This window comes from Cucurbita maxima, unplaced genomic scaffold (assembly GCF_002738345.1).
Source record: "Cucurbita maxima cultivar Rimu unplaced genomic scaffold, Cmax_1.0 Cma_Scf00005, whole genome shotgun sequence".
Lineage (NCBI taxonomy): Eukaryota > Viridiplantae > Streptophyta > Magnoliopsida > Cucurbitales > Cucurbitaceae > Cucurbita > Cucurbita maxima.
The window spans coordinates 5,970,071-5,986,622 of NW_019272021.1; the positions used below are offsets into that span (position 1 = coordinate 5,970,071).

Sequence of the window (16,552 nt, forward strand, 5' to 3'; positions counted from 1 at the left end):
TAAAAAAAAATAGGGAATAAAAACAAAATTGAAACCCTTTTTAAAGGGAAAAAAAATACTACGATTTCTTTTCATAGTCGAACAATGCTTGAACGTTTTCATGGAAGGAATATTTCCTTTCAAAGTAGTGATAATTTTTAAGTTGTTTTTCTAATAAATAAAAAAAGGAAAGTTGACTAATGAAATAAAATAAATATCATAAATAGAAAATATTTATATCTTCAAAAAAAAAAAAAAAAAATTGTCGGTAAGAATTGAAGATTTATTTCCTTTGTCTAATTATTATTTAGAATAAAATTTGTTGGATGATAAAATGTTGAAGACAGTGGGAGGCCACAATAATTTCAAGATCCACTTTGGTGAGTGAAGTCAATATCTCTGACAATAAGGAAGCAAATCCGTGAGATGAATTGGCAGATCCCAGTGGTGTTTGGGTGTTATGCTAACCCAATTGACTTTCAATGGAGCCATGATTGAATTAGTTCTTGGATCTTAGTCTCCACTTCTATCAAAAAAAAAAAAAAAAAAAAAAAAAAAAAAAAAAAAAAAAAAAAGAACAANTTGATTGATGGAAAGACAGGCATCTTAAGAGATGATAGCTCCTAAGACGATTAGGCTAAAAGCTCGATTTTGAGATTCCATTTCAAGTGAAGTGGCTACATGAATAGACAGGAGTTATAAAGACTAAAAATCGAAAGCCTTCTAGATCTTCACAATTGAATGTTCGTGGGATTAGGTTGGCTCGTGACTTAAGTCAAGGTATGGTAGTAGTATAAATGACTTAGATCCTCATCGTCTAGACAGGCAGTATAAATGACTCAGATACTCATAGTCTAGACAGGTAGTATAAATGACTTAGATACTCACGATCTAAAATAGCTGTCGGGGACATTGCGGAGGCTGTAATTTTAATGATTCTAGGAACATGGTACCTTGAAAGAAGTCATGTAGAATAACTTCCTATTTTCATAAGCGTCAATATCATCTACATTGCATAGCACTAATCATTCACCGCTAACACTCTCATTCCAGGAAGAGCTGTGAAAAAGAAACGAAAAGAAAATTCAGATATTTACATAATGGATATACTGTCTAGCATCGATGCACGTAAGGAAGATACCTCAAGAAGACATGAGAAGATAAGAAAGTCCACCATATTTACAGCTCCAGCGTCTCCAAACTTTTATCCTACAGAATCTTCTTGCGTTTCTTGATCATCTTCATCCATTGGATCATCTAGTTTTGGATCTATGGCATCAACTCCTTGAGTTTCTGAATCTGAGACTGTCCCCTTCTGGGCTTTGCTTTCGTTATTATCATGCGCATCGTCGTCGTTGTCCGAGCACTTGTCCGTGTCTGAGCCAGATGTAGAGCCTTGTTCTCCTTCACGACCGTCCTCCCTAGAGCGAAAAAACTGTTTTGATTCAGGAGCAACTATTCTGATCATCTCGCTGACAGTTTGATATTCAGAGTTCCGTCTTGTTGCAACAGGCTTGAAAAGAGTACTTCGAATCCCTGGGCTGTTGGAGTCATGAAGGGCTCCATCACCTCCTCCTTCATTGCCTCTGCTTTTTTGAGACTCGTTCTCACTGTGAACTGATGGTGCAGTACTGGAAGCCCAGCTACCAGCAACTTCAGAAGCTAAAAGGTCAGCAGTTCTGACTGTTCCACAAGCTTCAGTGTCCTCCACGGCATCAACAGCATCACATATTTGATTTGTCTGAGAGTGACAGTAAGCTTCCCGACGAACCATCTTAGCCTGCTCGTCCATCTCTCCTGCACAACCTTCATCATCAAAACATATCGTTTCCCCAGCTAAGATCATGCCCTTGTTCAAATCCATGTTTCGATCACCATCAACTCCAGGACTTTCGGTCTCAAGAATCCGTTCAGTCCCAACCATGTCTCCTTCCAAAACAGGAGCTGTGCCAACGCCATCAATGTCAGAACCAAAACCTCCCTTAACACCAGCATCAGCACTAGTGAATTCTGCCTCTTGAGTATTCTGACAGTCTTGACTTCTGAAATCACAGTCGTTCTTCTCAGTGCTGGCTTCGTCAGTTGACGTCTCAGCTTGGACTGGCTCAAACCTCTGAGCTGACATAGCCGAACTAGTTTTATCAGATTTGTTACAATAGTCCTTCCTTATATTATCTCCAAATAAAATTCCATTTGCATCCTGAGAGGGCACATTGAGATCAAAATCAAAGGAAGTGTTTTCATAATTCTCTTCATCTTCTAGAGTCCTTTGCATTGCTTTTAATTGCTCTTGCTGCTTGGCAAACAGAGCTGAAATTTCTTCGGTGGTAGAATAAAATGCTCGTAGCTGTGTTTCTCTGCATGCATTTATGCAATGTATAGAGTAAATAATAACGCTACTGAACTAAAATACTAAAGAGCAGAAAATTGCAATAACGCAATAAATTTAGCGACAAGGGGGGACCTATTCAGATTATCAAACGGAGACGAACAATTTTGAATTTTAGTGAAGGAACACACCATTATCAATTTTGAAAACGGAGACGAACAACTAGAATAAAAGGAAATTAGAATATCAACACATCCACCAAGAATACTAGATTAGTAAAGTAAGCACGCAGATTACTAAAAGGTGACTTCAAACTTGTATCATCAATACTCATTCACCATTATCAAGGTGTTTGTTCAAGGACGTCCACCAGACCTCTTTCATAATGCAGAGGTCTTAAAGCTCAGCTGCTCACCCATTTAATATATTTTGAATCACATGATCAATCATGTGAACGATGCTATGATTTAAACAGAAGTAAATACATCATACGTTAACTGGAGAAATTCTTACCGAAGCATAATTCGTTCCCTAGCACCTTTTAACCTCCTCCTCTCAAAATCAAGATCCCTTATTGCAGCATTTATTTCAAGCTCCAGGGATGATACCTTAGCCCAAGCCTCTTCTCTTGCTCCCTGCTACCGACAGTAGGAAAACCTCAGATTAAGAATGTAAGAAGTGAAAACTCTTTGCAAAAGTTCGTGCAATTAAGCCAATTTTTCCAGAAACATATTAGTATGAAAAGGAAAGGTATAGAACAAAGGTACTTAAGAAAGTATCTTCACCTGAAAATAAACCCAAAAGAAAGATAACATTCAGAGTGCTTTTCTTTTCAATAAAAAAACGAAGTACAAGAAATTCCTTTTTTCTATAAGAAACCAGTATCAATCCAGAAAATTAAAATACAAAAGGGGAATGCAAAAACAGGCCAGCAAAGGGATCCTCCAAAAGCTAACTAGCTACAACTGCTCCAAATCAAGAAACTATCTAAAATAGTGAGATTGGTAACCATATGATGAGCAATCCACCGTTAAGAAGATATTAATAACAAAAAAGTCAGGAAGAGAAAACTTAAATCTTTTTTTTCTTTCTTGACCATAACCTTTCTTTTAGATTAAAAGAAAAGAGAGAGAGAAGAGAGACGGGAACCAAAGAAGCATGGACACAGAGGAAGCAGTGATCGCCATGGATGCCAGACGACTTTGTACAGTTTCTGAGGTTAGGTTATAGGTAGATCATGACTTTAAATCCAGCTTCTTTTTAGTGTTGGATTCTTTGTTCTTTTAACTAACTTGCAGTTACTCAGAAATTGAAATATTACTTGGTTGAAGAACCTAAAAAAAAAAAAAACTAAATCAACCACTGCGTTTTTACTTTAAAGGATGTCCTCCTAGAATGTTATTGGGAAAGGACGTCAACCAACCAAAACCGTCCAGCAGCAAATTCAAAAATCTTAGTCAAAATCACAAAGCTTTTCTCGAGGAGAAATTCTTGAGTAGCTTAGCTTTACTGGATCAAACTCATAAATAAAATATAATACTACACCATCTTCTTTATTCTTTGGGGAGATAATTCCAGAAATATTTTCCTAACTCACCACATATAAATGTATACCTGTAATACTTGTGTATTTCAGCACAAACCTTAAGAAAATGAGAATGAAGTTTTTCACATTGACAGTGATCTAATTCGTTGAAATTAACTCTGTTAAAAACACATTACAACTACCTTTTCATTCTCAAGCTCTTTCTGCAGTTCTTTTATTCCACGATCAAGCTCTTCAACTTTCTGCTCCAATTTCAACATTACCATAAAGGGCATTAGAATCTTTTTGCACTTCTAGTTCTAGTATATATATTAAAAAATATAATCAAAATGCAACATCATTACTTTTCTTTCATTCGTACAGGATAGCTGCTCTTCACCAAGTTGGGATTCTAGCTGACGAACTTTATTGTCCGACATAACTAATTTCTGTCTAGTCTCCTCCTGCAATAGATATGGCAGCTAAGTAAAGCAACTGATATACGTTCAAATCTTAAATAGTGAAATTACTCGAAAGTGAATAGATAAAGAGTCATTTAATATATATATACCAACTTGGACCTCAACGTTTCCACCTGAAAACACCGTTCTTTCTCGGCTTCCTGATTGATGATAAGGAAATGTGAAAAATGCTTCCAACAAATTAAAAAAAAATAAAATAAAAGAAGAAGGCATTCTATAAGAGAGACAGTAATTACAAAACACTATCATAAGAGAATCTCTGAAAAGAAGTCCCGAAAACTATAATTCCACACATTTTCCTCCAATCCTATTCTCTTCCTAAAAAGTTCTATTTCTTTCAAGCAGTATATTTCAAAAGATCAGAGTCTAATAAATTTATTATGCTGAACCATAATAAGCATGCATAAGACAGATCCACTCTACTCCTCCCGAAGATCAGATGGATTTTTAAGAGACACTTTACAGAATTTCTGTAAATAAGGCATTATCACAATAAAAAAGAAAAAAAAAAACGGAACAAACCTGAAGTTTATTGATTACTTCTTGTTGTTCTCTTTCACGCCTTGAGGCAGCATCAGAAATGCGTTTTAATTCATCTTGAGCCACTGCATGAGCTTTCTCTACAGCTGCCTTCAGATCTGCAGCAGCCTTCTCTCGCTCTTCTCGTCTCTGATCACGCTCTTCATCAATTTGAACCTTCAATTCGCTTAAAGAGGCCTTCTGGCTGTAAGAAAATAAAAATTAAAAAAACATAACTACCTTTTCTCATATCATGCAAATGACAGAGGTTACTGTTAGATTCACTTCCAGCAATGTCAAGAGGATCAGTTTCCACCAAAAAACCAAAAATTTTGAACACACTGAAACAAGCTACATCTGGAAAGTTGGTAACTAATATATGATTAGGAAATAGGAAGAAAAGTGGCAGGTTCTAACCCTTTATTTTTTTTATTACAACAGTTGGGGAATTTCTCTAATTTGCAGAGCCGCACATCTCATATGCGTAAATCATCCCACAGAATTATTGGATCCACATAATCTTTACAGAAATTAAGCAGGTTTTCAATGATTCATAAAATGTGTCGCCGGTTCCAATCCATCAAGAAACAAGATGACTTAACAGCATAAATGAGTTCAAATTGGTGACAAAAATAATTATATACAACAATAATTTTTTTGGTTTCAACTAAAATCCCAAAACTAACCGAAATCGATGGAGTAAGAAATTTCAAACAATTTAATTCAGATACAAATAAGTAAGATACCTATTTATTATTTCATTTGCTTCATTACATGACTGAGCAGTAGCACTGAGTCTTTCTTGTAGATCTTCTATAACATGTTTTTGTTCAGAAGATATTCTTTGAACCTCCCCAAGCTCCTTCTGTTCATCGTCAATCAACTGCTGCATCTTAGTCAGTTGATCTTCATAAGATTTTGATATGGATTCTTTAAGCTTTTTCACCTCCTACAAGAATGAAGACTAAATTCATTATCAAATCGTGCAGTAAATCCTCGGTTCCTGTTCTGTAAAAAAAAAAAGAATTATACCATTTTTTGTCATCAATTTACAAAACTATAAGGATATAGATGGAGGGAAAAAATTTATGTTAACAACTAAAGCATTAACAGAAGGAGAAATTCTAGAAATAACAATTTCTAAAGCATTAAAAATACTTTCCACTTCTGAAAAACATAGTATTTCGTTAGAAGTTCTAAAAAAACTGTGTTTTTTTCTCAAACCACATAGGCCAACGTAAGGTTCTAATAATAATGAGCCAAAGAGGTCGCTTGAAATCTCATTCTACCCTTAAAAAATGTAACAATTCCTCTCCAACCACAAATTCCACCATAGTGTTCCATTTCCGATGACATCAATCAAAGGGCTCTAGCCTTTTGAAGCAAAGGGAAACTGCATGATACAATATGATGCAAATACTACACCTATGCCACTTCTGGGACTCCCAGTGATTTCGCTTTGCCACTTCAAGAGCTTCCTTTGGCATATGAAAATTCAAGATGAGCACACACAGCTGGCTTCACATGCCTACAATGAAATGCCCCACTCAACTTCTAAGCAATGACGTACCAGTTTTCTTTCTTGGCTTGGGCATATGAGGAACCAAGGTGAGAATACATAGTATGTGTTACTGCCTACTCCTACACTGATGCTGCCTCAACTAACGTCCTGGTCTCTTTCTACTTGACCAAGTCTCTACCCATGCTTGAAATTGAAACCATTGATACAAACTTCCATTGTATTCTTGCTGGCTGGCATAATCTTGTCCCACTAATTCTCAAGGCCAGTGACATGCAAAACTCGTGTTCTTCCCACTAGTTCTTGCAGAGAGAACTAACATCAGACTTATATTACTATCCTTGCAGAGGAGGAGGAAGAACTATATGCACATTCACTAGTTTTTCTATTCAGAGTCTCATTGCACTCTTGCAGGCTGAAACAATCTGTTCTATAATATTGTAGGAAACATTTTAATGGAAGTACCTATTCTATCATGCTCTTTTCAGCAACAAGGCAAGGCTACTAATCTGCATAATCTGTACTTATTGGGCACTAGCAAGATTTTGATACAAAAACACCATCTCAGAATGGAAGACTTGTCCAGACCTAGGAGAAATTGAGAAAAAATGAACGAACCTGTTAATTACACCATCTTCTAAGATTTGAGTATAATCATAAACTGTGGAAGAGGCCCTTGCATCGAATGCTACACTACATTCATCAGGTTCAATAGCCACCTCTCATAGAAAGGAGTGATGAGTAAAAAGTCTAATAAAATATGGGGTGTGGGAAAATATAATAACATGAGCATAGCTCAACGGTTAAGGCATCTCTACATCCTTCAAGAATACACCACCGTAAGCAAGAAATCTGTAAAAGTTCTAAAAGTTCCCCTAACATCGTATCAACTATTAACTACCACATGCATTCAAATATGTACGGCATACTGGGAGATAAGTGACAGAAGTCTAAATACACATTCATGATGCTCCACAGATGCCCGATTTTCATTACGCAATGAATCTATCATAAGCATTTGATCCTCCAACTGCTTCCTAAGCTCCTACATATAAAAACACAGGACAAAAACATAAGTAAACATTTGACAGAATTTAGAATCAATAAGGATGCTGAAAATCAACATCATTATAAGAGATCCTGAAGAACAACAATACCTTATTTGATCGTTGAAGACTTCGAAAATCATCAAGAGATATCGGACCATCAGGAGCACCAATTCCAAGACCTCTTAACCTTTTGTTTTCAGAAACAAAATCCTCTGTAGAACAGGGTAGTAACAGCGTGCAAACATTATATTAGTCACGTCATATTAAAGTTGACATTCGACCTGTCAAGAAACTAGATTGGGAAGCATGCTACAAGCATATTACTTTCCAAGCTGCCTATACTTTTTCTATCACCCACCAAATAATTATAACAATATGCATACCAAGAAAATAAATCTACTTTCACTCTACTCTTACCTGCTTTTCTTTTTGCAGATCCACCACCTGATGCTGAAGTAAATGCAGCCACTTCTCTATAGACAAATGCAAATGCGACCTCTGAAATTATGTAGGGGGAGAGTGGTCAATGACTATTGAATGATGTCATCTTGAATTAACACTAAACCATTTTCAAACTGAATTTCCAGCAGAATTAACAGAAGAAAAGGATGGCTACTTGAATAATTGAGAACGGTATATAAAGGAAGATGTGACACAATTTAATCAACAAGGACAAAGCATTTCTATGCTATCAATAAAATTGCGGTGGGGAGAGCTATGCCAGCTAAATGCAGGTATAACCACGGTAGTAAAAAATGAAAATTTAAGTAACCATGCTGTGGAGCTGCAGCAAGTGATATGATGTCCCCATGGCAGATTTTGGCCTCCTGACTGTTCTTCTTCAACCTCTCCCAGTTTAGATACGTTCCATTTGTGCTGCACAGTACACAAAAAAGACGTGATCAAAGTATTATGAGGAGTAACGTAAAAAAAGCATACGCCAAAGTACGTGGAGAATCAGAGACACTTTGCAAAGGACAACCTTGTATCTTTGAGGAAAACTGATGGACAACAGGCATCTTCAATGCTCTTCCTATAAATTCTGCAATGTTTTGCACTGACCGAATTAGAATCAATCTGGTATCGACTATCTGGCGCCACTCGACCGAGGCAGTGTTCGTCATCGGTCAGAAGGATATTTATACCCTGGTTTTCAAACACATTTCATCAGCAGAAGTTCACGTAGTTAAATTACCGAAACGAAAGCTTTAGGTTCAAGTACCCCACAGTTGTCCCCCATCTAACCGTATGTCCCATCTCCCGCCACAAAAGTTAAAAATAAATTTGGGACTCCAAAAAGAACATTACCAAGTCGACAAGATAAATATATATCAAGGAACGATGAAGCATCAGAATCGTAAAACCATAACTACAGGCAGGCGATTAGTTATAAGAACTACAGATGAAGGGGGTCTGACAAAAACCTGTTGGCGCTTACGGGCATTGCCGGAAATGGCAGTGAGAACGCCCCAGACGTTAGAATCGAAGTTCTGCAGAGGCTGGGAAGCGATCTTGGAGGCGACTGAGAGGACGAATTCCCGAGGACTCAATGGCTTGTTGGAGCGCGTTTCATCGACAGAGTTAAGAGGAGGAGGAGGAGGAGGAGAATGAGGAGGATGAGGAGGATGAATGTGGGAGGAGCTTGATTGGGAGCCACTGCCATGTTTAGGCAATGCAGTGGATTTGGGAGCTTCAGGATTAGCATCTTCGCCATCCATTGCCGCGACTGTGAGAAACGAAGACCGGGAGGGAGAATTTTGGCGGGGATTTTGAAGCCCTAGTTGATACCTGTAGCTTCCGGAACAAGCTCAAGTGGGTGTAGTGCCAGTCACTCAACTCTTTACCCTCCTTCGCCGGGTAACAGAAGTTTTTCTCTCTTTTAAACAAAAAACTCATTTTGATTTCAAACATCATTCTGTCTATATAATTGTCTGCAATTTCAATAAATCTTTTAATTAGTTATTATTGATTTTTTCTACTAAAAAAAGTTTATACTTATATTCTATTGATAAACTATCAAATATATTTACCTACTATTTTTTTAATATTTATTATTATTTAATTAATTTCAATCATTCAATATTTATTAAGACTATAATTAATTTGATTAATGTATTTAGAGTTTCATTTTATTTTAGTATTTTGTACTTTTAATAAATTTTAAATTTAATCATTTAAAATTAATTTTTATCTTAATCGATTAGGTGATAATAAAATAAAATAATGATCAAAGTGAAAATTTAATCCGAACACATATTATCAATGTTTTCTTTAAATCTACGTGCTACTAATGATTTAAAATTTTGTCTATGACTCACATAGTAAGTAAACGTAACTTAGTAAAAAAGACATATGGCACGAAAAAATAGTTTTCTCTTAGTTTTTTTTTTCAATTAAGAATAATAATTCAGCACCGTCTTCCTATAACAATCAAACGTTCAACTTCTCTGTATCGTTTCAATTTTGATAAGATGTCTAACTAGCAAACCCGACATTCAGTTTATTATAAAATTGAAAGAAAATAAAGGTAAAATCCTCAAGTGCAATATGGACTAAATACGGTTCAAGATATGCATAAAACCAGTGTACACGAAAGTCAACAATCCAAAAGCAAATTAATGAGAAAGCTCCCAAGTTTAAATAAATGTTTACTTCCAATTCTCTATTTCGAACCTGTCATGTTATTTCGATACACAGCTTCCAGCTGATCATAGCAGCAGCTTTTAACACTAACGTTTCAACAGCTCTACTGCTAATTCATGGTTAGCCTGCAAGAGGATTAGCATGTATCGTCACCCGATTGAGCCTGATCTCTGCGAGAGGACGATCTCCCGGTCCAGTTTGAGTCTGCAATAAGCAATACATCAGCTTAAGACATGTATGCAGATGCAAAGAAGGTAAACAGTTTTAACCGCTATGGTACGAAAGATATCGAAAGACAATAATTCACTAGATAAAGACTATACAAGAAGTAAATTTATACTTCAGATCATACATGAGAAGCTACCGGCAAAGTATGCACATGAATCTTCTCTAGCTACAGATTTAAGACTTCTTTCTAAAGACAAGAAAAGTGATATGTAACAGCCAAAGCCCAAGGTCACTACTAGCACATATTGTCCGTTTTGGCCGTTTACGTATCGCGTCGGTCTCACGGTTTTTAAAACGCGTCTACTAAGGAGAGGTTTTCACACCCTTATAAAGAATGTTTCGTTCCCCTCTCCTACTGATGTGGGATCTCACAATCTACCCCCTTGGGGGCTCTGCGTCCTCCCTAGCATATCGTCTGGTGTCTGGCTATGATATCATTTGTAACCGCCAAAACTCATCGCTAGTAGATATTGTCTGCTTTGACCCATTACGTACTGTCGTCGGTCTCACGATTTTTAAACGCGTCTGCTAGGGAGAGGTTTCCACACCCTTATAAGAAATGCTTCGTTCCCCTCTCCAACCGACGTGGGATCTCACACGATATGACTTTCTTTTAAAATTTGTGAGTGCCCAGCCTGCTCATAGGCAATTCAACTAATTTCACAAGCTAATTACTTAACCTAACAACAATGGGTTATCAAAGCTGAATCCATGATGACAACGTTACCTTTTCCATGATGTCAAGTACTTCAAACCCATGAATCACTCTGCCGAACACAGTATATAATCCATTTAAATGTGGCTGCTTTGCATATGTTATAAAAAACTGGCTTCCATTCGTATTTGCTCCACTATTAGCCATTGATAATATCCCTCTTGCGTTGTGCTGTACAACCAAAACAGAGAAAGACACTTTTAGAATTGGAATCAGATTAGATAATATTGGCAGCTTGGGACAGGAAGGCTAATCAAACTTCCGACTTGAACGTCAGCTTCACCAACACGGTCAAGGATGCAATGTTTCACAAAATAAGCATGTCACCCATTGTATAAAGGTCAGAACAAGAAGCTTGAGTGTTTGTAAAACTGTTACATGGCATGGTGTACATCTCATTACATACCTTGAGTGACTCCCTTATCTCGTCATTAAACTTTTTACCCCATATGCTGGCTCCCCCTTTTCCCGTGCCTGTTGGATCTCCACCTTGTATCATAAAGCCTTTGATGTTGCGGTGGAATATGGTTCCATCATAGTAACCACTTGCACACAGTGCCAAAAAGTTCTATAACCAATAAATATTGGAGTCATCAGTACAGACTTGAAAATGACAATAATCCAACAACAGAACATGGATGGAGGAAGAATTCTAGTCACCATTTCCTGAGCCTTCTAACATCAAAAGTTCACTCATTATAGGATAACAAGCTGAGCTACAATAGAAGTATCAAAGGAAAATAATCCAACATACAAAAAAGCTAGTATATAATCTAGATTCTAAGACCGATGAGAATTCATTGGTAACATCTCGATGTAATTACCAATATATGGCATATCAATATTGCTCGGGTTAGATGAACGCTGCCATCATTTGAACCAACGAAGGAGAAAAAGCACCATAACTTTCATCAACTTAATTTCAGTTAAACCATTAGCCCATGAACTACTTACAATCTTCATTGACATTTCTTAATTATTGCCCACCACATTGTGAAACAAAAGAAAAATGACAAGCCATAAACCTCTAGCAATTAGCAAAAACTGCGCTCTCGAGGATTTGTAGCACTTCCAATTAAATGCAATTCCAGATAGCCCTTTCAGAAGTGCAGTGGTTGCACAAACTAATAAACACCGCTGATAACAACGCTATCACGCCAAATTGCAACCTATCTCCTTGAGTAAGCACTTTATCTCGATGAATTAAGTTCTAGTCGCGGCTAAACGCCGTGAAAATCTAAGAAGAATCTGGTCATCTTCGCGTATACAAAGGATGAGGAAATCAAATTATCGCTAGCAGTAGGCAATACCTTCTTGCATAAACTAAAATAGTTTTCCAAACAAGTAGCAAAATTAATAGCAGAAAAGAGGAGCGATGAACTTGCCTCGGCAGACTTCGGGACTTCATCGCAAGAAATCTCGCACTTGATGTCTCCGAGATTCGTGTGCAAAGTAACAGACTGCGAACACGAGTGGAAATAAGGGATTCAGACGCCTGTAATGAAATTCCACCATAGACAGATAATCGAAAGAAGAAAAGGCCAAGGTGTTCGATTAAATGACCAAGAGAATTACCCACCATTTTCAGAGCTTCTCTCGAGCTTGCGGTTCGGGTTCCCAACTCAATACAAACAAAGCTCCTAATGAAAATGCAATTCGAAAAATAAATCTTAAATTACAAATTTATTAACTTCATCGATGTCATTTCCTTTTAAATTTACAAATTTAGTATTTTTTTTTTCATATATTTTAAAATTAATAAATCTACCGAACCCAAAATAAAAATCAAATTCATAATTTTAAACTTTTTATGTTTTTCAACAATGTATAAGACAATATTTGTGTAACTTCATTTACTTTTAATATATTTTATATTTCAAACTTTAGTTTATTTCAGTTTACCATAATATTAATTATCGAACAAATATAAACAAATATTTTAATTTTTAATTTAAGTCATGATCAACATGGCATTGACGAACACAATTGTTACAACGTTTCAATTGGCTATAAGCTACTCTAAATTTTATTTATAATAGTATAAAAAGTCACTCACTATATTGTTTTTGTTGGATGTTGAAAGTCACATATCCATTAATTTAGGGAATAATCATGAATTTATAATAAAAAAATATAAGCATTTTAGAAAAGTTATGAGAATTTATGTTCAAAGTGAATAATATAATTTATTGTGGAGAGTCTAACAAATTTACCATTTGTATAAAAATAGTGTTTGTTATTATTATTCTTTTAAAACACGAGATTATAATTTTATTTGGAGAGGTTATAATTATGTATGATATATTTAATATTTAAAATACATCTAAATAATTAAGATTCAGAAGCTATAAATTTAATGTTTTATTTTATATATGTGAAATAAGATAATTGAAATTGCAGACATTTAAATTTGAGATATATTCATATTTTAGAAGTAATTAAATATAAAGTTTAAAATTCATAAATTTATTAAATATTAATTAAAATTTGTCATGAAACTTTTAATTTAACCAAAATTTAATAATGAACTGCGATAAATTTATTTGGAAATTTTCGAAAATTTGAAATTCAAATAAAAAAAAAATTAAGAAGGTGACAAAGAAACAAGAATATTATAGCAAAAGGCAGAGCCTGGGGCCCACACTGAGTGATTAGACGGCTCGACGAATGACGTGTCATCTGATCTAATGACCACGTAAGCAAGCACGACAAGAGCGCGTGACTGACTAAACCAGTCCTGCCAGAAAGGGAAAACTGGCAGTTCCACCAGTAGAATCGTGTGTTTCACGCGCGATTTCAGAAACGCTCGAACCTTGTGAGGTAGATTTTGGAGGCAAACCGCTGAGAGAAAATGGAAAAAGGCCAAAAAAAAAAAAAAAAAAAAGACTGAAACTATGTCAGAAAACTCTGTCACCCGCTTTAACTCTCTCTTCTCTCTATCTCTCGCGAGAGAGCTTCAGGATTTTTGGCCTTTTCCGATTCGAAAATTTGTTCATCTTCATTGCATTTAAATCCCGCAGCGATGCATTGAGATTCGAGCTCATGTTTACAAAATTCCTATGGAAGTTCATCCGCTTCAGAGCTTTCCTTCTTCGGAAACTGGTATTTCTGTCTCTTTCTCTGTTCTACTACTCGCCATGTTTGGTTATGTACTCTGTTTGTTGTAGACTTCTTTCCTTCTTTTTACTCGTTGTGAATGTTTAGGGAGAGGATTAAGACGGCGGAAGACCGATGAGGCGGCGACGGCCGCGATGATGATGAAGGTTAAAAAGGAGAGTAACCAGACGGAAAACGACGAGCTATCGGCTCCGGTATCGCCATCTATTAATCTCGGGCTACAAATTGGCACGAATTCGGCGGGAAGTCGAAACGAGAGAACCTCGATTGTTCACCGGTCAAGGGAGTCGCTTATTACGGTTGGTCAATTGCAGGAGCTTGAGCAGCAGGTTCTTATTCACAAATACCTTGCTGCTGGTCTCCGTGTTCCTACTCACCTTCTCGTTCCAATTTGGAAGAGTGTTGCCAGGACCTTGGGCTCTAATGTCAATGGTATCTACGAGCGCTACCGAGTTTAATTCTTTGCGATACCTAAAACTGTTTCCAATTTCTTGCTGCTGTGTTTATGAAGTTATTCCTGATGATTTCTGTGTCGTATTTCAATTCAAACAGGTGTGAGTTCATAGAATAGATGCTCTGAACTTGAAAACAGTTGCCATGCCAGAGGTCTCATAATGTATTGTATATAATCCAGCCTAAATAGATCTTTCTTCTGAATTTCTCTGTTCGCAAGTAATTCTAGCAAATGCAACCGTTCTATTTTATCAGAAACTTTGATCGCGTCATAGTTTTTTAAGTCTTGATGAGATTTCTTTTTCCATTAACGATGAACATATTGATGCAAGAATCATGCCCGAAACTTGTTGATTAGGTAGAACTATTCTTTTCACAGATCTTAATACGGTTAGGGTTCGAAATTATTTTTATTCATGTTTTCATGTGGAGTCAGTGGTTTGTTTTGTGTAAACATCCCAGCAGAGACGAACGGACTAAATGACCTTTTTGTGCTTTGTCCTTTTTCCAATACCTATTGGGTGCAATTATTTGATTGTTTTGGCATTGTATGGGCAGAGCCATTCTATGTGACCCATTGCTAGACTCAGGAAGGAACCTTTTGTTTACTAGGAAATTGAGTACCCTTTGGATTCTTGTGTTTATGTTTATAGTGTTGGGTGTCTGATTAGAAAGAAATAACACATATATTTCTATTTATTGTCATCATTTGAAAGATTATAGACAGTTGAGTTTATTGAGGATTCAACGAGGCTGTAATCAGTCATTTCAGAAGAACTTGATCTCAATAACTTAATGAGGTCCTCTCCTGTTTTAAAACATGAATAACAATCAGAATGACTGGGATTTTGCTTTTTTAGCCAATCTTTTTAATTTGTTTGTAAATTGTGTCTCTGTCTGCAGTTATAGGATTCAATCCTGTGGGATTTGATTACGGAAGTATGATGGAGCCTGAGCCATGGAGATGCAGAAGAACTGATGGGAAGAAATGGAGATGTAGCCGGACAACTGTCCCGCATCAGAAATACTGTGAACGGCACATGCATAGAGGTCGACAGCGTTCAAGAAAGCCTGTGGAAGCTTCAGAAAACGACTCTACATCAAAGAAAATTATGCTCAATAATCCAGATAGAGAGATAAGATGTACGCTTGATGTTACCACTGCTATCCCCTTTCCCCACGAAGGAGCTGTAGTCCCTGAGCCCAAAACAGTTTCCTACGCCTGTACGAAATCAGCTACTGAAACAATTACCAGTAGCATGCGTGGTGCATCGGCCATCGGTATGAGCTGTGCTGATGCAACTAAAACCATCAGAATGATCCCTTCCAGTGCCCTAAATACCACTGCTACATGTATTACAACAGTTCCCAGTATTAATCCAACTGCTACTACCAGCATTCCCACTAGCTATATAGTCAACTTGAAAGATGCTTGCAACATGAATTTTCGTGAGAATTGCATCAAGAGCCGTAATGATATCTTTGGAAGAAATGATATCAATATCCAGAAGATCACATCTCCAGGTCTAGGGTTCTCTCCTAACAGCGTTCTTCAAGGTATTATTTTAGGATTAAATGTTCTTGTGCTGCATAATGGTTATTTTTTTAAAAAAATTATTTTACAATAATAATGGTTGTTTTTTTATTTTATCTTTTTATAATGTATTGTTTGGAAGGCTATCAGTTTTGCCAACGATTAGTACTTGATTATTTTGTCATGTCATAAACTATGCAATTTATCTTTGATGATTTGGATAGAAACTGCTGTACTTGTGATGTTCTTGCTATAAAACGTTGTCTGGTATCTGAAAGTGGAACTTGACAACAAAATATTCTTTATAACGAATCGTGCCTTATTACACTCAAGATTTGCTGCTCATATTCCATTTTGTATGCTTGTAGAATGCCAAAATTTTCTTATTGGGTTTGCTGATCTGAATCCTTGCTGCTGCTTAATCGAGTCTTAAACTAATGTTACCCCCCCCCCCCCCCTT

At 36.5% G+C, this 16,552-nt stretch overlaps 3 protein-coding genes across 8 annotated transcripts in view; 1 reads left to right on the plus strand and 2 right to left on the minus strand.

Moving 5' to 3' along the window:
• Positions 1-270: 270 nt before the first annotated feature.
• Positions 271-9,240, minus strand: LOC111479660. 6 transcript variants are annotated; one of them, XM_023124444.1, is made up of 15 exons: positions 8,827-9,240; positions 8,385-8,548; positions 8,175-8,278; positions 7,820-7,900; positions 7,511-7,614; positions 7,312-7,398; positions 5,581-5,783; positions 4,838-5,039; positions 4,405-4,455; positions 4,199-4,297; positions 4,037-4,096; positions 2,822-2,946; positions 1,121-2,336; positions 868-1,038; positions 271-505 (listed from the first exon to the last, which is right to left on the minus strand). In XM_023124444.1, exons 1-13 carry the CDS (start codon positions 9,118-9,120, stop codon positions 1,184-1,186), a joined length of 2,727 nt encoding a protein of 908 aa, XP_022980212.1. In that variant the 5' UTR covers positions 9,121-9,240; the 3' UTR covers positions 271-505; positions 868-1,038; positions 1,121-1,183. The 6 variants fall into 6 exon arrangements, with proteins under 6 accessions (XP_022980212.1, XP_022980215.1, XP_022980214.1 ...); XM_023124447.1 differs by lacking the exon at positions 271-505 and having other exon boundaries at positions 754-1,038; positions 2,822-2,943; XM_023124446.1 differs by lacking the exon at positions 271-505 and having other exon boundaries at positions 754-1,038; positions 1,154-2,336.
• A 710-nt stretch (positions 9,241-9,950) lies between these two features.
• LOC111479804 (peptidyl-prolyl cis-trans isomerase CYP18-1) lies at positions 9,951-12,652 on the minus strand. Its single transcript, XM_023124669.1, has 5 exons — positions 12,568-12,652; positions 12,374-12,448; positions 11,395-11,556; positions 11,001-11,159; positions 9,951-10,249 (listed from the first exon to the last, which is right to left on the minus strand). The coding sequence occupies exons 1-5, from the start codon at positions 12,568-12,570 to the stop codon at positions 10,166-10,168; spliced, it is 483 nt and encodes a 160-aa protein (XP_022980437.1). The 5' UTR covers positions 12,571-12,652; the 3' UTR covers positions 9,951-10,165.
• Positions 12,653-13,864: 1,212 nt separating this feature from the next.
• The window catches only part of LOC111479703 (growth-regulating factor 9), a 3,567-nt gene continuing 879 nt past the window's right edge, over positions 13,865-16,552 (plus strand). Inside the window, exons 1-3 of the mRNA XM_023124517.1 lie at positions 13,865-14,090; positions 14,193-14,537; positions 15,462-16,115. Of these exons, the coding sequence (XP_022980285.1) occupies positions 14,048-14,090; positions 14,193-14,537; positions 15,462-16,115 (1,042 nt within the window). The 5' untranslated portion in view covers positions 13,865-14,047. The remainder of the gene's footprint in view (positions 14,091-14,192; positions 14,538-15,461; positions 16,116-16,552) is intronic.

What these genes read in the sequence shown, in the direction of transcription:
- LOC111479660 (XM_023124444.1), bottom strand. Translation starts at nt 9,120, where the DNA reads ATGGATGGCGAAGATGCTAATCCTGAAGCTCCCAAATCCACTGCATTG. An exon ending in GCAAATGAAATAATAAATAG is followed by an intron (nt 5,040 to 5,580) that starts GTATCTTACTTA and finishes ATTTTCTTACAG; the next exon opens with CCAGAAGGCCTCTTTAAGCG. An exon ending in AAGAGCTTGAGAATGAAAAG is followed by an intron (nt 2,947 to 4,036) that starts GTAGTTGTAATG and finishes TACTGTCGGTAG; the next exon opens with CAGGGAGCAAGAGAAGAGGC.
- LOC111479804 (XM_023124669.1), bottom strand. An exon ending in AGATAAGGGAGTCACTCAAG is followed by an intron (nt 11,160 to 11,394) that starts GTATGTAATGAG and finishes TTGGTTGTACAG; the next exon opens with CACAACGCAAGAGGGATATT. An exon ending in TACTTGACATCATGGAAAAG is followed by an intron (nt 10,250 to 11,000) that starts GTAACGTTGTCA and finishes TGCTTATTGCAG; the next exon opens with ACTCAAACTGGACCGGGAGA.